General features: G+C 32.2%; 2 protein-coding genes across 4 annotated transcripts in view; one reads left to right on the forward strand and one right to left on the reverse strand.

Moving 5' to 3' along the window:
* The window catches only part of LOC114324414 (brefeldin A-inhibited guanine nucleotide-exchange protein 3), a 28,476-nt gene extending 24,314 nt beyond the window's left edge, over positions 1-4,162 (reverse strand). The window contains exons 1-2 of the mRNA XM_028272252.2: positions 3,999-4,162; positions 647-780 (exon numbers count right to left, since the gene is read on the reverse strand). Of these exons, the coding sequence (XP_028128053.2) occupies positions 647-780; positions 3,999-4,083 (219 nt within the window). The 5' untranslated portion in view covers positions 4,084-4,162. The remainder of the gene's footprint in view (positions 1-646; positions 781-3,998) is intronic.
* Positions 4,163-14,021: 9,859 nt separating this feature from the next.
* Positions 14,022-26,564, forward strand: part of LOC114324415 (TGF-beta-activated kinase 1 and MAP3K7-binding protein 2) — a 33,394-nt gene continuing 20,851 nt past the window's right edge. For 2 of the 3 annotated variants that reach the window (XM_050647760.1, XM_028272255.2), the window contains exons 1-2: positions 14,022-14,250; positions 24,549-25,643. In XM_050647760.1, coding sequence (XP_050503717.1) covers positions 24,569-25,643 — 1,075 coding nt within the window. In that variant the 5' untranslated portion in view covers positions 14,022-14,250; positions 24,549-24,568. Of the gene's footprint in view, positions 14,251-14,481; positions 14,506-24,548; positions 25,644-26,564 lie in introns of those variants that run through there. The other variant, XM_028272256.2, reaches the window with a different exon arrangement.

Raw genomic sequence — 26,564 nt, forward strand, 5'->3', positions numbered from 1 at the left:
TTGGATCAATGCGTAGTCCCAGTTCTGTTGATCCTAAGCAGAAAAGTAACTAATAAGATACATTGTGGTTTATTCTCAATAAAAATAGTAAATTGTATTCATGCCACAACAAATAATGTAACAAAAGGGTAATTTGACCGACCCTCGTATAACAGGTGCCATCTCCACACAGACAGAGCGACATCGATGTTTCTGGATAAGACGCGAAGCAGCGGCGGGGAAGACGTGCAATCGGGCTTTTCATCGATTGTCATTTGTTTCGAGCTTCTGTCATTTGTCACATAATATTGATATATCTACGCCATACGTCTTTGGTTTGTATCATTGGTATATACCAATAACGTATGACGTAGATATATTAATATTATGTGACACATGACAGAAGCTCGAAACAAATGACTGTGAATGAAAAGCCCTATTGACCGAATGTCGCGACAATAACCAGAGATGGGGAGAACATTCTAGAAATAACGGCTGGTACCTATATATAGATAACCGACGAATTTTGTAAATAGAGTGAGTTATAAGATAAATTCCGTCTGTACAGTTATATAAATAAATTCGTATATAAATACGAACCGCTCGTTTCATTGTAATTATAAGTTATTACAGTAAACTTGTTACAATAGCTTCGGAAAATACTTACGTTAAATCCGGATAGAGCTGAAGACACCAATTTGCTTTTCTTACTTTCTAATGATAATTTTAGTGGGACGAAACATACCGATCTTAATTCGTGCGAAGGACTTCTCAATAGACAATTCTGTGATAGAAGCAAATCTAAAAATATTAAATTTTGTTTCAGCTAATGCTACTACATATTACTACTTTTTAACTAAAAAATGACAATGCATCAAAATAAGTTTAAAAGAGATCATTCGTTAAAGTCATATTTTAAAAATTAACTATATAAAAGTTTAGAATGTTCAATGCAACGAGAAATCTAAAGAATCGAAGAACCAAAAGATTTCTTACGCTGAATTCAAATCCGATCCCTCTACAATTTACCAGCAAAACGGACGATAAATGGATAGATAGGGGGAATCTACAATATGCATTCCACAACACGTCAACTTGTCTCTAGATAGGTAAAAATCAAACGAATTTTGATTCATGATTTTGCCGATTTGAGTGATTTTTTCAATATGCTCTATAGTCGCTAGACAGGTAAGTCTCATTTTATACCGGGTGTAACAGTCATACTGTGTTTTTCCTGTTCGGAACACCCTGTGGAATATTGGGTTAATTAACCCAATTGTAGCCTTAGGCTTTCTTAACATTTTATTTTGTAATTCATTCGGTTATGCTCGATAATAAAAGAGGTATGTACTTTTATATTACAAATGAGGTAGGTCTATGCTATTTGGTCTTGATCAGTATCATTCCAAATCTCGAGATCTATATTGTTTCTACCTCTTGTAATGTTGTAGTTTAATTATGTCGCACAAATGTTTGATCGATTGGGTTAAGATCTGGTCAATTCAAAGTCCGAAGCTTTACCTGTTGTAAATATACAGTTTACAGCAAAAAATTGTCATCAATATAAAGAGAAGATAGCATTGTAGCTAAGTCCTCCGCTGTGTAAGATCATTGCTTGAACACACTCATCGCTGGTCAAATTCCTTGTAGCGCGTTCCATTTCCACCAAACAACAAAAAATACGGAAATTTTAAATAATAAATCTACTAATTTTCACAAAAAACCAGACAATTTTTGACTGTTAACAATTTGACATCTATTTAATTGGTAATTTCTCAAAGCCTACTTTAGGCTTGTTAGTCCAGGGTAATAAGGTTTTTTCCATGACACTCGAGCAGCCAGGGTACTGAAGCGATTTTTCGACAGGTAATACCTATAAGAGCAAATTGTAACTATTTCCTGCGTAGGATCTGGCGACCATTTTTATTTATAAACAATTAAGTGTCAAAAAATGGCATTCTTCCCTTTTTTTTCAAATCAATGGAAAACAGTGAAACTTATGGTTTTTTTAGTACAAATATCTTTGAGATTATAGAAAAAGCTTTAAAATGATGTATTACAAAGTTTGATATGCTCATTTATTGTTAATATAATTGCGAAAAAAGGTCGGAATTGAAAAAAAAATTAATTTCGCAATATCTATTGTAAAAAATAGTGTACAGCTTTGAAATTTTTGTCATATAAGGGTTCTTTGGTGCTTAATATGTGATAAAAATTTCAAAGCGATTTATTCAATTGTTTAAATTTTATTCAAATTGTTTATCCCAGAGAGCATTTCTTTTGCTATAACATAAGTCAGAAAAAAATGACGTTAGAACCATTCCACAGGTGTCAAATGAAAGAGCATGAGCTATATTTTCAACTTGGTTTAAAAAAAGCGAATAAAAAATGCATTTATTAGTAATAAATAATTATGCAAAAGTATCGTAAATCTTTCCTTATAAACTTTCTATTTTGTTATATAAGAAATTATATATATTTATTACAATTTTTTATCAATTATGATATAAATAACATTACTTGGTAGTTGTGAACTTAAAACAGGGTAAAAAAGTTAATTTTTTTGGAAAAAGTTATTCAAAAACTTTATAAGGAAAGATTTACGATACTTTTGCATAATCATTTATTACTAATAAATGCACTTTTTATTTGCTTTCTTGAAATCAAGTTGAAAATATAGCTCATGCTCTTTCATTTGACACCTGTGGAATGGTTCTAACGTCATTTTTTTCTGACATGTTATTGCAAAAAAAATTCTCTCTGGGATAAACAATTTGAATAAAATTTAAACAATTGAATGAATCGCTTTGAAATTTTTATCACATATTAAGCACTAAAGAACCCTCATTTGACAAAAATTTCAAACCTGTACACTAATTTTTACAGCAGTTATTGCGAAAATAATTTTTTTTGCAATTCCGACCTTTTTTCGCAATTATATTAACAATAAATAAGTATATCAATCTGTGTAATATGTCATTTTAAAGCTTTTTCCATAATCTCAAAGATATTTGTACTAAAAAAGTCATAAGTTTCACTGTTTTCCATTGATTTGAAAAAAAAGGGAAAAATGCCATTTTTTGACAGTTAATTGTTTATAAATATAAATGGCCGCCAGATCCTACGCAGGAAATAGTTACAATTTGCTCTTATAGGTATTACCTGTCGAAAAAACGCTTCAGTACCCTGGCTGCTCGAGTGTCACGAACAGGGTATATTTTTGTCTTATTACCCTGGCCTATGTTTAATAAATTAAATAGAATATGAGGATTTATTGATGAAAAACAGGGCTAGTTGTTAACGTACCCAACTTTTTTATTATCCAACATAAGCAAATGAATCAAAAAATAAAATGTTAACAAAGCCTAATGCTACAATTGAGTTTTAATTTTAATATTGTATATGCGCTGTAATATTCCACAGGGTGTTCCGAACTTTAAGGAAAACCACAGTATAATTGTTACATCCGGTATAAAATGACATTAACCTGTTTAGCGACAATATTATTACATCGATTTTCTTAAATAATAAGGCTATAACATACAAAAAGAATAACTCAAATCGGACAAAAGGTTTAGGAAATTTGAGACATCTAACATGTCCCATTTTTAAGGTGTTCCGTTAATTTTGCCGCTGTCTGTATATCTGGATTTTCCCATTACTACCTGAATTTAATAATTATGGGTTTTTCAAAAAAATATTATACGTCTACCATATTGCAAATTATAATATAAATATAATAAGTATAAATACCCTTAAGAAATCATTCAAACTTTTGTATGTGTAGATGCAGTAGGTTTTCACATGAAGTTGTTTAGTATTTTTATTACAAGAACAGATTTTTGGCTGTCTATATTTTTTATAGGCACAACAGCGATATCTTTCAGATTCAGTAAACTAATACGTACAGATATAATACCTAATGCCGAAAATACAATTTTCTTTTCAGAAAAACTCGAATGGACAAATAATCAAAAGAACATTAAAATGCTTATTACTAAAACTAAAAAAAACATTACCATGTGCTTCTTGTGCTCGTTGTTTGAGGTTGTAGAGCTTTACATTTCCAGCTTCTTTAACAATACTCAATAATAGGTCTTCCATTTTGAATTCCCTAATAAAATCAACCTATTTTATTCATCAACACCATATTGAACACTGTTGAAATTTGCGTTTGTTTCTGCGCATTTTCATTTTCTAGAAAATCAATATCGGAACGGGACGCAATATTATATTCAACAAGTTGTGGATCATCATGCGCAACACAGGAAGACACATATTGATCAATTATCTATACATGTAAACAGTATAATATAAATATGAATAATATCATGGGTAATGAAAGATGTCTTCCGAGACAGAGGGTTTCATACTTGCCATTCAGGATCACGTTATTCCAACTAGAAATTACCTGAAGTACATTGTCAAAGGTCCTCAGATCTTGAACGACAAATAATGCCGATATGGATGTCAAACCCAAGAATCCATCCATCTTACCAGGGGCTGCCAGGAGTTTGTCGGAACTGATTATAAAGAACGCCACGATTTAGTAGGAAAGATTCTTCACCAAGAACTAACTAGCAAACTTGGATTTCTCCAAACCGACCATCTCCCTTATTATTAATACGTCCTTGATGTAATGCTAGAAACGAAACTACAAGCTATACTGAGATCGCACTGTGCTCACAGACCAAACAGTGGCACACAATAGACCGGATCTCATGCTAGTTAATAAACTTACTAGGCAAACAACAATAATAGAGATGGCGATACCTAACAACAATAATCTGGGTGTTAAGCACAACGAAAAGATCGCCAAGTATAGAGATCTCGAGATACAAATAAGGAGCCAATGGAGAATGGAAAGTACCCAGACAATACCTATTATTCTTTTTACTACAGGAGTCATTCCTAAGAACCTCATCGAAAACATCAAAAAGCTGGGTCTACATAAACATCTTTACAAGACTATGCAGAAAGCTGTGCTACTTTCGATATCCAGATGCATACGAAAATTTTTGGAAGATACTTCGACGTACCAAGTCACCTAGAGCTCGATAACACGGAAAGAGTCCCGCCAGAGCTCAATCTTTTTGATCCCGTAGGTATCTGGGATTAGTGAATTTTCCACTTAGGGGGAGTGTGGGCCGTATGGCTAAATCTGGTCATGGGTAAAAGCATACGTTTAAAAAAGGGAAGGATTCAATTTAAAAACAGGAGGAATTTACAAAAAAAACGCAAAATGTGTAAAAACACCTTCTTCTTCTTCTTTTGGTATCATAACCATTGCCTGTCTGGCTATGTCCTTCCATTTAAACCTCTCCGGTGCCCTTCCCCTCCATTGTCTTAGATTCATAATTTTAGGTCGTCTTCCACGTTATCCAACATTTTTGTTCTTGGTCTTCCTTTTTTGTCTTCCTGTCGGCTTCCATTGCAATAATTTCTTTGTTTATTTTATATCTTCTTGGCTCTGAACATGTCCCAACCATTACAGTCTCTGTCTATTAACAAATCTTAGAATATTGTGCCCTTCGCTATATTCGTTATCTGTCTGCTTGCACCGGTCTGTAGGTTTACTTCTCTTAGTATCTCTCTTTCTCTCCCTGTAGGTTAGTACTGACAACTAAATAATTACTTGCTGCTGCGAGTTGTGCAAAACAAGTCATTTTGACTGATTTCAGTATGCAAACTGTGTTTTCTCTTCTTGATGAGCCTATCCGTGACGAATGTTGGCGATCATCATGGCAATCTTCACTTTATCGGCAGCAACGCGAAAAAGCTGCACAGATGTTGTGTTGAACCAGGTTCTGAGGTTCTTTAACCAGGATGTTCTTTTTCTTCCTGGACCTTGTTTTCCAAATATTTTTCCTTGTAGGATGGCATATCTAGATTCATTTCGCACAATGTGTTCAAAGTATTCCAACTTTCGAAATTTTATGGTGCCTTAGTACCTCTCGGTCCTTCCCCATTCTTGTAAGGACCTCCTCATTCGTGACCCGATCAATCCATGGGATTTTTTAGAATTCTCCGATATAGTCACATCTCAAATGCTTCCAATTTTCAGCACATATCTTCGTTCAGGGATTCAACACCATAAAAAAGGACAGAGAAGACATAGCATCTCAGCATTGTTACTTTTATACCAAAAGAAAGGTTGTAGCTCTTGAAAAAGGCCCCCATGCGGTTGTAGGTTGATCTAGCTTTTCCGATGTGCGCTCTTATCTCTTGGTTATTGGTCCATTCTTCATTTATTATCGTGCCGAGGTAGTTGTAGTGGCTCACTCTTTCTACAGGGGTTTGGTTGATGTAGAGTTGACCTTCTGTTATCTTTTTCTTGCTGATGATCATAAGCTTTGTCTTTTTACGTTTATATTCCATATTGTTTATAGTCCATATTGTTGACTGTAATGCATGATTTTATTCACGAGGACTTGTAGGTCTTCTAGGATGTCCGCAAATACTATGGTGTCATCTGCATACATGTTATTTAGCCGATATGGTATGTTAAACAGTAAATGGTTAAAATTAGTTACCACTATAAACAGCCCGGATTAACCGATAATAGTATAAAAGGCCCGGTTTCAGGTAAAATTTATTTTAGGCTTTATTATGGGAGTACCGTCTAGTCAGTGTTAATTGCAAAAGACCAACTCTGTCTACCTCGGTGGCTTATCGCTCCGGGTGGGTCTTAATAATGGGCCAGGTCAGATAAATTTAATAATATTTACGACCGCACTAATTGAATTCAAACCATTTACTGTTGAACAAACCATACCCGTTTAGTAGAATACCTTTTTCAGTTTCGTGCAAAGCTTCGATAAATATTCTTTCAGAGTAAACATTGAAAATTAGGGGGGACAAAATGCAGCCTTGCCTCACTCCACGCATGATTTTTACATATTATTTGGTGTATTCACCGTCAACTCTGAGGTTTGCAGTCTGATTCCAGTAAAGGTTTCTAAATTATTTTCAGATCTAATTAGTTGTTAATTCTTGCTTCTTTTAGTATTGCATCATCTTGGCGTGTTGTATAAGACCTGAATTGAAAACAAAGCCTCTCTTGTACCAAAAGCATTTTTGAACCCATTTATGAACCCATTGGAGCAGTTTACTGCGGTTGTGTATAGGGGATGCAGGCGCGCAGCGCCTAGAAATCTGTTTAAAGGCTATAGCGGGATAAGATGGTAAAATCTGCACTCGGCTGGATTCTTAGTTGGGGTTGGGCAATCGAAAGTACATAATTCAAAAACCCCCTAACCAAATTTTTAACTCCCTATGTGACCCCAGGTGCCCCCTATCGAAAAAAATGTGTTTTTTCGAAAAACATTTTTTTGGAGCGATCTTTTGCTTTAAAAAATGTGAAAAAAATTGTGAATGTACATTATTATACCCTAAATCATATTGATTTTTTTCAGATTTTTTGGATCAAAATTGACGTCAGAAAAAATTTTTGAAGTTTTCAAAAAAATTTTAGGTTATGTAGGTAATTTTTGGCTAGCTCCGACAAAATTTTTTTAGTGCATTTTTTCCGTTCTTTTGAATGGCAGGGATAGTATTGCCATTTTCTCGCCAGAAATTACTCAAAATTCGAAAAAACCCATTTTTTTGGTTACCCCCCTCATATTTTTAGTGTTTACTGAGCGATCTCTTCTTTAAAAAATCTGAAAAAAATTATGAACATACTTTGATGCCCAAAAATATACTATTTTTTTTTTCAGATTTTTTGGATCAAAATTGAAAAATTTTGAATTTTTCAAAAAAATTTAGGTTATGTAGGTAATTTTTGGCGAGCGCCGACATAATTTTTTTTAGTTTATTTTTTTCCGTTCTTTTGAATGGCTGGGATAGTTTTCCCATTTTCTCGCCGGAAATTGCTCAAAATTCGAAAAAAAACCCATTTTTTGGTTCCCCCCTCATATTTTTAGTGTTTACTGACCAATCTTTCCTTTAAAAGATCTGAAAAAAATTATGAATATACATTGATGCCCAAAAATATACTGTTTTATTTTCAGATTTTTTGGATCAAAATTGAAAAATTTTGAATTTTTGAAAAAAATTTTAGGTTATGTAGGTAATTTTTGGCTAGGTCCGACATAATTTTTTTTAGTGTATATTTTTCCGTTCTTTTGAATGGCTGGGATAGTTTTGCCATTTTCTCGCCGGAAATTGCTCAAAATTCGAAAAAAAACCCATTTTTTTGGTTCCCTTCCTCATATTTTTAGTGTTTACTGAGCGATCTGTTCTTTAAAAAATCTGAAAAAAAATTATGAACATACGTTGATGGCCAAAAACATACTGTTTTTTTTATCAGATTTTTTGGATCAAAATTGAGGCTAGAAAAAATTATTGAATTTCTCAAAAAAATTTTAGGTTATGTAGGTAATTTTTGGCTACCTCCGACATAATTTTTTTTAGTGTATTTTTTCCGTTCTTTTGAATTTCTGGGATAGTTTTGCCATTTTCTCGCCGGAAATTGCTCAAAATTCGAAAACAAACCCATTTTCTGTTTCCTCCCCCCCCCCCTCATATTTTTAGTGTTTACTGAGCGATCTGTTCTTTAAAAAATCTAAAAAAATTATGAACGTACATTGATGCCCAAAAACATACTTTTTTTTTCAGATTTTTTGGATCAAAATTGAGGCCAGAAAAAATTATTGAATTTTTCAAAAAATTTTTAGGGTATGTAGGTAATTTTTGGCTAGCTCCGATATAATTTTTTTTAGTGTATTTTTTTTCCTTCTTTTGAATGGCTTGGATGGTTATGCCATTTTCTCGCCGGAAATTGCTCAAAATTCGAAAAAAACCATTTTTTGGTTTTCCTCCCTCATATTTTTAGTGTTTACTGAGCGATATTTTCTTAAAATAATCTGAAAAAAATTATGAACATACATTGTTATATCCAAAAACATACCGATTTTTTTTTAGATTTTTTGGATTAAAATTTTACTCGGGGAAATTTTTTGAATTTTTCAAAAAAAAATCGTTTATGTAAGCCATTTTTGACAGACTTCGAAATAATTTGTGTATTTTTTTTTTTCGTTCTTTTGAATAACTGGGTTAGATTTGCCATTTTCTCTCCGGGACTTCCTCACAATTCGAAAAGAGCCATTTCTTTGTGTCCCCCTATGTGTACACATAAACTCAATTGCATGTCAATAAATAACGATTTTTGATGTCAATAAATAACGATTTTCCGTTATTTTGAATAGCGTGATCAGGTTTTTTGAGAAGAGAAGGTAGCCATTTTGAGAAGAGAATATGCATAAAATACGACAAACTCCCTTTGTTGATATTTTTCCTGTTTTTAGTAGACAACCTTAACCCTTAACTATAGGTACATGGCTACCTTAATTACATTATGTATAGATCAATTCATAGATATTTCTTCGTCTTAGTTGTGTTTTCCGATTTCTCAATTGAAATTACCATATTAATATTACCTTTTGCGTATTTATTAATTAAGTTAAGGTAATTGAAAGTTAATTTTTTGATACGCTAGAGTACCTAATTTAAAAAATATATCAATATTAAAAATATTTAAATATATATAGACATTATTAATGTTATTAATAAGTAATTATAAGTAATTAATAAGTAATAAGTAATTATTAAAAACGTTTTCACAGCATGAAATATGCCATACAGTTATAGGCAAACGTTTATTTTCAACTTTATTTGATTTATTAATGTTACTTTTCAAAGGTGTAAAGTAAATAAAATTATTCGTTAAAAGTTACATTTTAAATAAGCAAACACGTTTGCACCGTAATCAAGTTATTTCCATAAATGTAGCTTACTAAATAAGTATGTGAATATCTACATATTTACATTTTCAATCCATGATATACATATCAATCAACTAGCCTATATTTGTCCACTGCTGAACGTAGGCCTCCCGTAAAAATTTCCACCTATTTCTATCTTGAGCTTCTTGCATCCAATTTGTGGTGATGCGCTTGATATCATCCGTCCATCTAGTCGGTGGTCGTCCTCTGCTTCGATATGCCTCCTGCCTTGGTCGCCATTCCAGAATCTTTTTGGTCCATCTGCCATCCGTCAGTCTGGCAACATGTCCTGCCCAAGCCCATTTAGCCATGGCTATTCTTTCAACTGCCTCCGTGACTCCTGTTCTTCTTCTTATTTCTAGGTTCGGTACTTTATCTCTGATGGTAATACCTAACATTGATCTTTCCATAGCGCGTTGTGTAACTCTTATTTTATTTATTGTTCTTTTTGTCAGAGTTAGTGTTTCTGCACCATATGTAAGAACCGGCAAAACACACTGGTCAAAAACCTTTCTTTTTAAACAAACTGGAATATTAGACTTGAAAATGTTATTTAATCTACCGAAGGCAGCCCATGTGAGACCTATCCTTCTTTGTATTTCAGTTGTCTGGTTATCTTGGCCTAAGCGAATCTCATGCCCTAGATATTTGTAAGCTATTACTTGGTCGATGCTATGACTCTCAATCTGAATTTTATCGCTGACTACAAGGTTGGTCATAAATTTTGTCTTTGAGGTGTTAATTTTAAGACCAATTGTTTTTGACACTTTATAGAGCGTGTGCAGCATTTTTGTAGCTTTATCAACTCTATCAGATATTAAAACGATGTCATCGGCAAATCTTAGGTGGTTCAGATCCTCCCCGTTTATATTGATTCCCATATTATCCTCTCCTTCCATTTGCTTGAACATATATTCAAGAACAGCTGTAAACAATTTCGGGGAGATAGTATCACCCTGTCTAATTCCACGTTCTATTCTAAATTTCTTGGTATCTTCATGAAGTCGAACACAAGCTGTACCAGTTTCGTAGATACTTTTAATCAAGATATGATATACATAGATAGAATAATAATACAATAATACTATAGGTAAGCATAAGCCAATTCGTGCTCGATTTTCCACGTGCGGCACAGTGCGCAGCACGTGGAAAATCGAGCACGAATTGGCTTATGCTTACCTATAGTATTATTGTATTATTATTCTATCTATGTATATCATGGATTGAAAATATAAATATGTAGTTATTCACATACTTATTTAGTAAGCTACATTTATGGAAATAACTTGATTACGGTGCAAACGTGTTTGCTTATTTAAAATGTAACTTTTAACGAATAATTTTATTTACTTTACACCTTTGAAAAGTAAAATTAATAAATCAAATAAAGTTGAAAATAAACGTTTGCCTATAACTGTGTGGCATATTTCATGCTGTGAAAACGTTTTTAATAATTACTTATTACTTATTAATTACTTATAATTACTTATTAATAACATTAATAATGTCTATATATATTTAAATATTTTTAATATTGATATATTTTTTAAAATAGGTACTCTAGCGTATCAAAAAAATTAAATTTCAATTATCTTAACTTAATTAATAAATACGCAAAAGGTAATATTAATATGGTAATTTCAATTGAGAAATCGGAAAACACAACTAAGACGAAGAAATATCTATGAATTGATCTATACATAATGTAATTAAGGTAGCCATGTACCTATAGTTAAGGGTTAAGGTTGTCTACTAAAAACATAGGAAAAATATCAACAACTGTCGTATTTTATGCATATTCTCTTCTCAAAAAACCTGATCACGCTATTCAAAATAACGGAAAATCGTTATTTATTGACATCAAAAATCGTTATTTATTGACATGCAATTGAGTTTATGTGTACACATAGGGGGACACAAAGAAATGGCTCTTTTCGAATTGTGAGGAAGTCCCGGAGAGAAAATGGCAAATCTAACCCAGTAATTCAAAAGAACGAAAAAAAAATACACAAATTATTTCGAAGTCTGTCAAAAATGGCTTACGTAAACGATTTTTTTTGAAAAATTCAAAAAATTTCCCTGAGTAAAATTTTAATCCAAAAAATCTAAAAAAAAATCAGTATGTTTTTGGGCATAACAATGTATGTTCATAATTTTTTTCAGATTATTTTAAGAAAATATCGCTCAGTAAACACTAAAAATATGAGGGGAGAAAACCAAAAAATGGGTTTTTTCGAATTTTGAGCAACTTCCGGCGAGAAAATGGCAAAACTATCCCAGCCATTCAAAAGAACGGAAAAAAATACACTAAAAAAAATTATGTCGGAGGTAGCCAAAAATTACCTACATAACCTAAAATTTTTTTGAGAAATTCAATCATTTTTTCTAGCCCCAATTTTGATCCAAAAAATCTGATAAAAAAAACAGTATGTTTTTGGCCATCAATGTATGTTCATAATTTTTTTCAGATTTTTTAAAGAACAGATCGCTCAGTAACCACTAAAAATATGAGGGGGGGAACCAAAAGAATGGGTTTTTTCGAATTTTGAGCAATTTCCGGCGAGAAAATGGCAAAACTATCCCAGCCATTCAAAAGAACGGAAAAAATACACTGAAAAAAATTATGTCGGAGGTAGCCAAAAATTACCTACATAACCTAAAAATTTTTTGAGAAATTAAATAATTTTTTCTAGCCTCAATTTTGATCCAAAAAATCTGATAAAAAAAACAGTATGTTTTTGGCAATCAATGTATGTTCATAATTTTTTTTTCAGATTTTTTAAAGAACAGATCGCTCAGTAAACACTAAAAATATGAGGAAGGGAACCAAAAAAATGGGTTTTTTCGAATTTTGAGCAATTTCCGGCGAGAAAATGGCAAAACTATCCCAGCCATTCAAAAGAACGGAAAAATATACACTAAAAAAAATTATGTCGGACCTAGCCAAAAATTACCTACATAACCTAAAAATTTTTTCAAAAATTCAAAATTTTTCAATTTTGATCCAAAAAATCTGAAAAAAAAACCAGTATATTTTTGGGCATCAATGTATGTTCATAATTTTTTTCAGATTTTTTAAAGGAAAGATTGGTCAGTAAACACTAAAAATATGAGGGGGGAACCAAACAATGGGTTTTTTCGAATTTTGAGCAAATTCCGGCGAGAAAATGGCAAAACTATCCCAGTTATTCAAAAGAACGGAAAAAAATACACTAAAAAAAATTATGTCGGCGCTCGCCAAAAATTACCTACATAACCTAAATTGTTTTGAAAAATTCAAAATTTTTCAATTTTAATCCAAAAAATCTGAAAAAACAATAGTATATTTTTGGGCATCAATGTATGTTCATAATTTTTTTCAGATTTTTTAAAGAAAAGATCTCTCAGTAAACACTAAAAATATGAGGTGGTAACCAAAAAAATGGGTTTTTTCGAATTTTGAGTAATTTCTGGCGAGAAAATGGCAATACTATCCCTGCCATTCAAAAGAACGGAAAAAATGCACTAAAAAAAATTTTGTCGGAGCTAGCCAAAAATTACCTACATAACCTAAAAATTTTTGAAAACTTCAAAAAAATTTTCTGACGTCAACTTTGATCCAAAAAATCTGAAAAAAATCAATGTGATTTAGGGTATAATAATGTACATTCACAATTTTTTTCACATTTTTTAAAGCAAAAGATCGCTCCAAAAAAATGTTTTTTTGTGACCTGGGGTCACATAGGGAGCTAAAAATTTGGTTAGGGGGTTTTTGAATTATGTACTTTCGATTGCCCAACCCCAACTAAGAATCCAGCCGAGTGCAGATTTTACCATCTTATCCCGCTACAGCCTTTAAAACTATATTTTAGCAAGATAGAAACCACTTCTCATAGGGCTTTTCATTCACAGTCATTTGTTTCGAGCTTCTGTCATATGTCGTATAATCCGTGTATATTAATATTATACACAGATTATACAACATATGACAGAAGCTCGAAACAAATACTTGAAGGTTTAAAGATTGTAAAGCTTTTTGTAGAATTGAAATGGAATTTTTTCACCCAAAATTTTTAAATAAATCGAAAAGGAATCAGTTTTCGGAAAATTAGCAAGAGAGAAGAATTAATTATACAACACTTGATAGTTTTCAACATTAACAACCCATTTCAAACTTTGAAACATGTTTATTTAACCAAAAAGTATTTTACTACGTTTTATGATTTTGAAAGAAATGGTAATCGTATATATGTGGCAACTCTGGCAACGCTGTATGGAAATCACACTTCACGTGACGTCTCAATATGGTCTATTTGTATTCATATCTCAATTGTCAGCAAGAAAGAGATTTAGAAATTTTTATTCAATATTTTTAAAATAATATTTTAATTTTGTGTAAACGAACTTCAAATATAATATACAACGATGTGTTAATAAAGTGTACAGTGCCTGTTGTGTACGTTCAATTGTTTCGTCGCCTACTTTGCCACAAAGTTATATGATTTTGGTATGTTTTTGTAGTTTGAATAAAATCAACAACTTTCAGTACTTTTTAGTAATTGTATGATTATTTGATTTATATTTATTTGTAACTGTTATTACCCACTTTGGTATGCCAAACGTCAAGGCTGACGTCAAATTTTAACGCCTCCATAAAAAGAGAATAGCAAAAACAAAATACTTCATACAAGTTTGCTGCACATCAAATTTTATCTTGCTTCTAGCCTGTTGACATAAACAGGACATTTCCAAGTCTAATAAGGTTAACAATCGGATTAATTAGTTTTAAGAAAATTTATAAGTTTTACAAACAGTTATGTACCCCATAATTATTAACATTTTTTATATATCTATATAGTAATGTCAGATGCAAGATAATAATTATTTAGCAAGATATTAATGCATAATGTTTGCTTAATTTGTTGTGGACTTTGCGGAAAAAGTAAAGAAACACTCAAATCTTAATGTTTTCCTTCTCTCTCGGTATTACTTGCTTATAATAGAAAACCAATCATTTATGTTTTTCAACAGTGTAGTTCTATAACCCTCACCAAACCAAGAATAACATAAAACATACACTTATCATTTTTCTTGAAACTAAATTATAAGAATCAATGTCCATACCATCAAATACATTAGACTGTAATAGGGCTTTTCATCGATTGTCATTATTTCATGATTTCATTTCAACGAATTATATGACATATGACGGAAGCTCGAAACAAATGACTGTGAATGAAAAGCCCTATATACATCCAACCATAGATGTAATAACACAATAGATTAGGCCAGGTCCAAAAAATAGCGTAACGTGGAGCAGTTCAGATCGGATGGCTGCCGCCTCTGTGTCACTATCGTTCCATTACTCCCACCTCTTGGTAGATATCTCCCGTGAAAAGGAAAAACCTAGTAACTGAGTTTTGATAACTTTTCAGGAAACGAAAAGAAAGAAAAGTATATCGCCGTTTAATAGAATTATATTATTTTTTGTTTTTTTTTTCGTTCAGTGGATTTCAAGTGTATGTCCCTGTAACTGTAACTTAGTTTTTTCCAAATATTTGCAGTTTTTTTAATTCTATGTCACTTACTATTTTTGAAATGCAAAGAAATATTGATTTTGCTGCGGAAAAAGCTAGTATGCTTACTTAGTTCCTAATTCATACTATTTTTGCCAAGGAAAAAACTAGTAGGTACTATATTACACTTGCTAATATGATACTTTATGATTGCTTTAAAACTATGTAAAATCAAGTAGTTAGGTACATTTTGGTTTTTAAAAATAAAAAGTAGGTAAAGTTATAATTTTTACATATATTTTATTAGAAAAATTACAAAAAGTTTTTGAATTCAACATTTAATTACATAAAACAAACAAAAATAATAAAAACTAAACTCGATTATTTAGTAAATCATTTGATGTTTCAGAAACAGGTAGTTTCTCCCAAAAGAATCTTTTTTGGCTTAGCATTGCAGGAAGAAGCTCTGTAATTATTTTTTGTTTTTTTTGAACATTTACACCCCTATCTTCAGTTTTGCTCTCAGGCATTTCCAGATTAAATTTAGGTTTTAAAAAGTCAAAATTAATAAATTCGTTTTCAGTATGACTTTTCTTATAAAACATTTGTCTTGACCCTTTTCTAAATTGTACTACTTTAATCACGTTAAGTTTTGGGAAATTTTCATCTTTTTTTGTTCTTTGTTTTACACCGTCTTTAAAGCGATAAAAATCATCATGTTTCATTAGTAAGGTTTTATTTTTTCTAGAGGCTTTTAATATTAGCTCATTTAAGTCGTTCATTTCATAAATGTTGGATCTCTTTTTCCATAGCTTGCCAATGTTTCCGTGGACACTGTCGGCTCTCATAAAAGAGTGCCCAGCTTCAAAGTATTTTAAAGTAATACTGTTTGGACCCCAGTTAGAATTGACAATTACCACAAATGACGTAAATAATTTCCAGTTTTTATTTTGGGCACTGCAGTTGTCACACCAAAATTCGTAGTGCTCTACGTTAACTGAGGATCTTTGAATAAGCCCGCAATATGCTGATGCCACATCTTCCGCCGAGCGACCACTTATAGCTTCATGCCACAAAACGCAAATATTTTCTTCATCTTTTGTTAACGAAGCAAAAGTTTCATTGAACACAACTAATTTACTAACAAAGACAGATTTTTTTAAAGATAACTTTGGAAGTAGTAACACTTTTTGCATATCCGCGCAATAAACTTTAAATGAGTCTGGATAGTCGTGCTGTCTGTCATTATCATACGCTTTTCTGGCAGCAATATATGCCATATGGTGATCATTAAACGTATTACATTGATCACAAGTCTCTGGAATTGTACATATTTTTTTGTGCTCTTTTTGATGTACGCAAATGTCACACTCATCTTGATTTGGTTGATCAAATCCAATGTTAAGTGAATTAAATTCAGTTCTATATCTGTCATAAGATATTTTTTCATGAGTTTCACAAAAATGTTTCCACATATCAGTAATAGATAGCTCTTGAGATAAATATCTTCTATTGGGAGCATGTTGCAATTTATAGTGTGATATTTGCGGATTATAAGATTCAATATGGTTTCTTATTAGAATGGGATCCTTCTTGTTAGATGGAACAGACGAGCCTCGTTTATCCTTAACCAGTTCTAACCCCATAGATTGTTTATATCTGTTTTTGAAGTCCGTTATCATACCATCAGTTTTCATTCCATGTGTATGTAAATACATTTGCTTACACACATTCATTTCAATACCATCATCCTTGAGCAACGAGTATGTAAGGACGTGTTGACGTTTATTTTCACTATCTACTTTTCTTCTCTTAATACCCCCAATCTTTATACTGGCATTAAAATATTGACTTCTCTCGCCAAAACTCATTTTCCAAAATGACTGGCAAATATTTTGTCTTCTTTCTTCTGATAAAAATTCTCTACATTTTTTTTTACAATTACATGGTTCTAATAACTGATATTTTTCTAGATGCCTCTCAATTTGCTCTTTCGCTGTTCTTGCTCTTTTTTTTCTGTTTTTCTCGTATCCTTCATCGGTTTTATCACTGATTTGTGCTTCTATAAAAAACGTAGATATTAGTTAATTCATGTGAAACACAAAATACAAAGCATTTTTACCTGGCAGAGTTTCCTGGTTTATATCTTTCAATTGTTTATCTACTAAACCTTCATTTTCCATAACAGTGCCAACTACACTTTTTTCATTTTCAGTTTGAAAAAATTTTGCTATTCTCCTTTTTTTCTTTGTCTCATAACTTATTTCTTCAGATTCTTGTGGGTCATAACTAGGGTCTAAATCTGAGTCATCGTCAACTGTGTCATCTAAAAAGTATAAGTTTGGTCTAATTGTTTATAATAATTAATATTTTATTTAGTAACCTTTATTATGCTGACAAACGTCTATAACATCAACCGATTTTTCTTTGTGACATTCATTATTAACATCCGTATCATTTTGACTACCATCCTTTGTTCCATCAATTAATGGTAGCGGTTTTAATTCGGTATAAACTTTTGTGTTTTCTTCCTTCCTAATATCTCTTACTAAACATATTGGTTGAATATCATAAAAATGGTTTTCATTAGTAGAGGGGTTATCATTATCACTAAAAATAAAAAAATAAAAATCAAAAATGCTAGCGACAAACGTCCATATTATTATTATCATTGTAATAATACTCCAAACCAAAAGCTTTTGAGTTCGAAGGCTCTTCTGAATAAACTGTTATGCTTAGTTTATTTGATTTTTGTTTATAAATTACTCTAAAAATAATGATAATACACATATTTTAACTTCTGAAGTTTAGAATTAAAAATTGCTACATTTGCTATAAATACACAATGTGTTTAAGAAATACTTTTTAGTATACGAATATGAGCAAGATAATTAAAATAATTTCCACGAAACATAGTCAATAGAAAAATGTTTTGGTAATTGAATATCCACTGCACACAAATATAACGATTTTTGTTACATAAGTAATGGTAACCTAAATATTTATTAACAATCAGCTGACATGCGAATTTTCTAAATATCAACTAAATTAATTTGTTGTAACCTATCACCTTTTACAGTAATAAATAAGTCGGTTCATATTATTTTTTGTTTCAAGAAATGTTGATTTATTCAGAATATGTTAATTTTATAATCAGAAGTCCGTATAAATAAATCTAGAAACCTACTTTTGATTTTGTAAGCCGTCCATCATCAGGTTATCAACCAAATAATCGTCTTTCACAGTATCTTGTATCGATTTCAAACAATCTTGACCAAAGGACGCAAGTTCACTATACCTATAACAAAAAGAATGCATTCGTTACAGCATTTCTTTTGAATTATCTACCATTTTACTGATTGTTTGTTTTTTGAAAATCAAACAAACAAAATTGTACTTTGTTTGTAATGTAAAAACTAATACTCACCGCTTTTCAAGATCACCCACTTCCTGAACACAAACTACTTTATTTTCCTTAGCCAAAGCCATTATAATGTTTTTTCTTTTAGACATAGTTTTCAAAACTTTATATAATTAGATTAAAACAAATTCACCACCAGACGAGTATGTAGGTATACACAGTTGAGACTGGCTCGACAGACTGAATAATTTAACGAAGTGCATTGGAAGAACATAGTAAAAGATCCTTCGTTTTCGCGCCAAAGCGGAATTAAATTGGAAATACCTAGCATACACACTTTAAAATAATTCGCCGAGTTTAAATGACCGGAAAAAATATGGATATATCTAGTAAATGACTTTGCTAGTTTTTTGTTTAGAAATATGACGTTTTTGTCTTTCGGCTTAAAAATGGTAAGGTATGTTATTAGGAACTTCCAATTTAAAAAAAATATTTATATATACACTTTTCAAAGGAAATATTTAGTAAAAGCCTTTGTTATATTTTTCCTTCTGAAATAAGTAGAAATGTATCGTTCACTGTATAAGTTGCTATGTTTATTCTAAAAAAATAACAAGATGCTAGGTTTTTCCAACCAAATTTATTGAAATTACCATTTTGCTAGGATTTTCCATCTGAAATAACTTTCTTAAAAATGCAAGTATTTACAAGTTTTAAGTACCAGTCGATAAAGAGCTTCATGGGGTTTCACACAATTGATACTAAGCATAAACCTAGTAAGTCACTTTACTAGGTTTTTCCTTTTCACGGGAGATATGCTCACACTCGCACGACAGACAAAGATAGCTAGACCACTGTACTTGATGTTGGCGTTACACCCCGATGCATCATTGAGTGGCATATCCCTAGCCTGATCTATTGTTGACATATTTCTGCATCCAACTCCCACAGAAATCTGGAAGCACGTTGCTACTAGCGCCTCTGTCGGCTTGAGTTGAACTACGCTTTGACAACGTGTAAACATTCAAATTTATTTTTATTAATTTTTGGATAACGAGCTAATTTTTCTAAATTGTGTTTGTACTTTTACACAAAATGTCTTATAATATAGGTTCTGTAAAGTGGATTATGTATCAGCAAATACCTAGGATGGCAACAAAATTAAACAATAATAAATATATTACTTTGCCCCTATTCACTCTGATGAGAGGGTGTTTAGCTGCAATTTCTTTTGACAAGAAGGCTAATCCAAGACTGTATAGAAAATTTATTTTCTATTATTAGGGCTAAAGATATTTTCTATTATTAGTGTTAAATACACCTGTTAGTGTGAAATTTAGGTATAACTTATAAAGGGAGCTGCAGATAAAATTAATGATTATATTTAAAAGTTAATTTCAAAATTATACACAAGAGAGTGTTGAAAGCGTTAAATATAGATTAAAATTAAGATGTTACTTACAAGAAACTCTCCAAAATGTATGTACAAATTGTCCCAAAACTTTTGTAGATAAATAGTTTAATCATTTAATAAAAGCTTATGTAAAAAAAATAACGATTGTAAAAAGCAAACATGTAAATTAAAAAGTAACAATATTAAATTAAAGAAAATAGCTCACAACTAAATTTGTATTTTGATTTAATCGTATAAAAATACCTTTCTTTTAAATGCATAGTTTGTGGTTATCAATGCAGACCACTAGATGGCGCTATATTGTTTGCTTCCGCAAAATTAATGGAAAATGTCAAGAGTTGTATGTATTACAGTCTAATCTAATGTATTTGATACCATAGACATATTATAATACCGAAGCTGCGAGATGCCATCTAAAACTAAGTGGCGATGGCGAGAGAGAAAACTGAGATTATTAGGTAGGAAGTCTCTTTCTAATCGGAGAAGTTCAACAAATCGGCGACAGTGGGAAAGTGACGTCATTGATAAACCCAACTTCATTGGATAAACCTCGTAGATTAGAAAGAGACTTCTCACCTAATAGCCTCAGTTTTCTCTGTCACAATCGTCACTTAGTTTTAGATAGCAGTAAATAGGCCTTTTCATCGATTGTCATTTGTTTCGAGCTACTGTCATGTGTCACATAATATTAATATATCTTCATCATACGTCTTTTTTTTCTTTTTTGGCTTGGACTATGGTCATTCAGCCAGTCTCAATCAAAAGTAAATGTATTTTACGTCTTAGGTTTGTATCATTGGTATATGCCAATAACTTATGACATAGATATATTAATATTATGTGACACATGATGGAGGCTCGAAACAAATGACTGTGAATGAAAAGCCCTATAGAACATTTGGTTAATTTGTAATAAGGACCACCTATATTTTAGAACTGATAAAAGTGACAGTTGTATGTTGCTAATTTCACAATTTTCCATAAGATTGGGTACTTTCAGAAGACCTGAGAGGCTGACTGTAAGCACAAAGTGGCTTAGCGGTTGTATCCAGCTACAATAGGGAACGCTTAGTAAATATCACAGAGGTTGACTTCCAGTGGAGTGGTGTGGAAGCTGCTGCTGACTCAGCTCTCCAGTCGCTGAGATTGTCCAAACTTACCCATTGTTTACAATGAATTATACAGCAGGATGTTTATTCTTTTAATATTGTTTGATGTCCTTGTTGATATTGATTTTGACCACTTCTATTTATTCATTCATTAAGTGTTATAATCCTTAGGGTTTATAGCTGACTCCATGGGCTTCAAAATCCTATTCTTGGGTGAGGTGTGTTATTCTTCTATGTAATTTATAGGTTGCTGTGTGTCTTTGCTGCTGTCATGATTTCTTTACTTTTGTTCCTGTTCTTTCACTAAACTTTCCAGTCTTTACATTAATTGTTCTTATATCTTCTACATCATCTAGTCATCTTCTTCTATGCCTTCCTCTAGTATTCAGTTAGTTATAATTCTCAGCGTATCTGAGTGTGAGCGTCTCTACATAATATGTTGTATCCATTTTAAGTGAAGAGATTTTATGTAGGTATCTGACTATATTTTTTCCCTTTAATTCTTCTTGAATTTTTGTATTTGTTTTCATTCTTGTTTCTCCCTTTCTTGTTGCATACTCTCTTTTTTGTTAATCAGTTGAATGGGTCGGCCGAATAACATTGTATGCGCCACATTATTTATTTTTCAGAAGTCGAAGAAAAAGCTTTAAAATTGTGATGGTGAGTTTATACATTTTAAAGGTGAGTAATACAAATTGTAGTTTGTATTTACAAACTTTGTTATTACTAACTCTTAAAATGTATAAGTTCGCCATTGTTATAATTTTAAAACTTTTTCTTCAACTTCTCAAAAATAAATAATGTGGTGCTTACAACGTTATTCGACAGACCCATTCAGTTGTTTAACCATACCATATGTAACGACATTTTTTTAATAATATATTGTGACCATGGAAAGCTTAGATAAATTTTGAAAACATCATTAAAAACGTCGGTCTTGACGGTCCAGTTAGCTGGGGCTCAGTCGATTGACAAGTTTAGTGGATTTGCGACTTACAGTCGCTGGTTCGAGCCTCAGCTAGGTCATGAAATTTATAAAAGGCCAACGCCGTAGTATAAAACTCAATAGAGTCTACGGCTTGGTCTGGAATAAACTGGCGTCTGATCGGCCTATGGAGGAGCGGTAAGGGAAGGGATAAGGGCTTCCGGCTTGGTGATACTCCTCCATAGATCCCTACCGAAGGGCGTTGACGCCTAAGAACGGTGTATACATCATTAAAAACAAAATACTTGGAGCACAAAATATATCCTGGTGTATTCTCTGCTTGGATATTCCATAAATAATAAACAATAAATAACTTTTTATTAATTTCATGTCTTAGATCAATTATTTATCAAATACACCATCAATATTATTTAATAAAAAAAACCAAAATATTCCTGAAGCCCTATCAAATATTTAGTAACCTTGTTTTTCACTATCTTGTCACCACATTTTGTTCGACTTTGTCAAATTTTCTCATTTTTCTCACCCATATAACTTACTAAAATAAACATTATATAAGTTTTCAGGGACTTTCGTAATATGTAATAATAATGTAATCTTTCATTCTGCGTTTAAATTTTTTAAAAAAGTTTATTAGTTTTCTCAGGACTCAAAAAAAATAAATGCATTGAAATATTATCGGAGCCGAAACTTTGCACCTGTCCCCTTAATTTGAAATATGGACTACCTATATTTTAGAACTGATAAAAGTAACAGCTGGTATGTTGCTTCGTTGCTTGTTGGTAATTTCACAATTTTCCACAAAATTGGCTACAATGAATTACACTCCAGGATGTTTATTCTTTTAATGCTTTTTGATAACATTGTTGGTTTGAATTTTGACCATTTCTATAATCATCTTAAAATATTTGTTTTATTTTTCAAGTACCTAAATATTTGCAATCTGTCTTGTTTGGACAATAATCGAATTTGATAATTCAGTCAGAGAACTTAACATGAGCAATGATTACTTGCCAGTGCTGGTATCTTCTTAAGTAAATTTAACTTGACGATTTATATAATTTTAGTAAATTGTGTTTGTCATTGTTTTATTTATGACTCTTGGTAAGCTTTGTCTATAAAATTGTAAAATTTTCCATGACAATAAAAAATATTTCTTACTTAAATTAATAATATTAAAATAATATTCTTTACAATATTCTAAACAATTTTTACTTAATATAGTCCAGGCTGTATCGTCGCCCCTGTTAGGTAAATTATTCCGATTTGACTTTTTTTGCAAAACTTACTCAAAAAGAGGTCCTTATAACAAATCCACAGGGTGCCGGGCGGTATCGTGGTCGATAAATTGTTTAAAAATTTTTTTAAACAAATTCACAAAAATATATTTTTCACTTTGAACAATTTTTTTTAGTTCTCTTGTGAATTTTCTCTATTATATCTTATAAAATTGATCGTTGTCGAGTTATACGCGATTTAAAATTTGAAAAACGCTAAAATAGCTGTTTTCAAGGCTATTACAATAAGTCAGTTAAAAATTATTATTATGAAAGTCAGGAAGTGACCAAATTAAAGTTTTAAGTCCCCCCTACAAGATCCTAAGAAATTTTTGTCAATATTGTATTACTAAGCAGTTATTTTTATTTATTAACAAGAAGCGCTAAGCGCGTATTAGGAGGCAGTCAATGGTGAGAGCGAAAGCGATGCACCATTCCGGCCGTACAATGGTGCATCACACTTACACTCACATTGACGGCCGCCTCAATACCTACGCTCTTAAGCGTATGATACACACGCGAGTAAGTACGCGAACTTTTTGGCTCGACGACCTTTTTGCAAGTACGCATACTTTAAGTCCGCCGAGTAAGTACGCCGTCGATCCAACAAGTTTGAAATCTTACTTGTAACCCTTTACGTATATCACTGCCACGAGCCGTGAGCCTAGAGCCATCATGTTATTGTGTTTAAAGTTACACTTATATTTGCACTAATTAAGCAAATTGCCTAGAAATAATTCAATCGTTTACTGTTGAAAGGAGACAAGTTACATTTTATAAGTTTTAAGAAAACCGTAAAACACTATTTTAAACTTTTTTGATTATTTGTTTTTGAGTAAACCTAATTGTTTATAGGCTGTTTTATCCTCCTAATGAAAATATTACTCTCTTATCTATGATATTTTGATACGATAGGATGCGATACGAAGTATATAATACGATAAAATTCCTGAATAGCACAAAGCATCTTTTCTCGACGACATCGCAATGAGTTATGAGTAAGTCCAAGGGTTTTGACATCTGGTATATCTGACAGAAATGGTAGTGACATCTGGTGGCTGTCTCAATTCGAATCAAACAAATTTATTCATTGCGTTCACTGACTATTCTTTTTTAAACAATGTCTATATCAAAGAATATCACGAAAAAGACGTTTTGTTTGTTAATTTTGTATTGTTTTAGGTTAATCAATATGGCCGGTCATGTTTGCTGGAAACAATCGAAGATCGTCAAACGTGAAAGTCATGCAACTATTTCATGAAATGAAACAACAATTCCCCACCATTCCCGACCATCTGGTAACCTCTTCTATAACTTCATATATTCAATCGAATTCGAAACAAAAGAATATCGTCGATTTTATAGAAAAAACCTTAGCGGATTATAATACAGCGCAGATGGGACGATCCTCTCAACAATTGGAATCACCTCCCTTAGACGTATCTTCCACTATCCAAGCGGACGTTTCAAAAACGGCAATATTGAACACTGGTCAGACCGAAATGGACGAAACTTTAAGTGGTGATAAGCAAAATAGTGAAAATGTAGATACCAAAGCTTTTTGTAAAACCATAGCAAAACGACCAAACTATCTTAATATTGAAGGTGATAAAAGTGAAGCAAAAAAGACATTTAATATTCAGCTGTCAGAAAAGTGCAAAGATGTCCACAAATTACTTAGTTCAGAACTTAGTGAAAAACCCCCACGATCTCCTCAAAGCACTAAACAATCTACGATAAAATCTCCATTAAAATTAGAACAACCTCTTGAATTGCAAGGGCAGCATAATACTGAGTTAGTAGGTAATATAAAAAAGGAAACATGTTCTACACCTACCCAAACTACAGATACCTTAATAGGCAATCAAAACGTAAACCTCTCCTTGAATGTCAACTGTTCTGTAGACGTAGTACAAAGCCCAACTCAACCAAAGCGTACAACAGCACTACAAGTAACTCCTTCTCAACCTTGGTTGCAAGTACCTACGTCACCGAGGAGTTTTACCAGTGTTAATCTCACATTGAGACCCCCCACTTCTAGTGCTCAATCCAATCCAATCGATATAACATCACAAAATTCCAGTTTGACGTATTCAACTAGTAGTTACGACTCACAAAAGGGACTACAGAGTCGATTACAGATTACTGTGGGGCCTAGCAATGGAAGTGTATCTTCACTCCGAGTTAGACCGAAAAGTTATCATCCACAAGAACATCACCAACAAATGGTTTCAGTGAGAGCTGGATCTCTTAATAATTTGTCAGTCAATACGGACCGTAAGTAACTATAGATTAAAATATTTATTAAAGTACAGTAAAATACACACAGCGGCAAAATGAACGGAACACCTTAAACATGAGACATGTTAAATGTCTCGAATTTCCTAAAACTGTTGTCCGATTTGAGTGATTTTTTAGTATGTTATAGCAGCCTTATTATTTAAGAAAATCAAAGTAATGATATTGTTGCTAGACAGGTAAGAATCATTTTATACCGGATGTAACAATCATACTGTGTTTTTTCCTTAAAGTTCGGAACACACTGTGGAATATTCTAGCATAATACCTATATAAAATATTGAAATTAAAACACAATTGTAGCCTTAGGCTTTTTTAACATTTTATTTTTTAAATCATTGGTTTATGTTGGATAATAAAAGAGATAAATATGTACTTTTATAATATATTACAAATGAGGTAGCTAAGTCCTTCGCTATTTTTGTCGTCTACCTCTTGGTAGCTAAGCCATTTTTGATATGTCCGTTGCTTTATCTATTTCTGTTGTTCAAGTTCATCACTCCATCTTCGTCTTATGGTGCCGTGCACCTATAGTTCGTTGGCGAATTATCTAAAGTCAGACGTATGTCTTATGCGGCATGGAAAAGTTCGCCAGTGTTAGTTATACCTGCCCAGTTCTTTGTATTTCGCAGCCACGACATTTGTTTGCGACCTACTCCTCTCTTGCCCTCAATATTTCCTTGGATGATCAGTGTTGAGGGATTGCGTATTTTCCACTTCAGAATGGCCATCCTCTTCATGGCTTCTTAAGACTTCCTCGTTTCTCACCTTATCTGTCCATGGTATGCGGAACATTCTTCGTAACGTCCACATTTCGAAGGTTTCTAACTTATTAATGGAAGATATTTTCAACGTCCATGTCTCGCAAGTCTCCATGCCATATAGCAGTATGGACCATAC

Source organism: Diabrotica virgifera, chromosome 3, assembly GCF_917563875.1.
Source record: "Diabrotica virgifera virgifera chromosome 3, PGI_DIABVI_V3a".
NCBI classification, from domain to species: Eukaryota; Metazoa; Arthropoda; class Insecta; order Coleoptera; family Chrysomelidae; genus Diabrotica; species Diabrotica virgifera.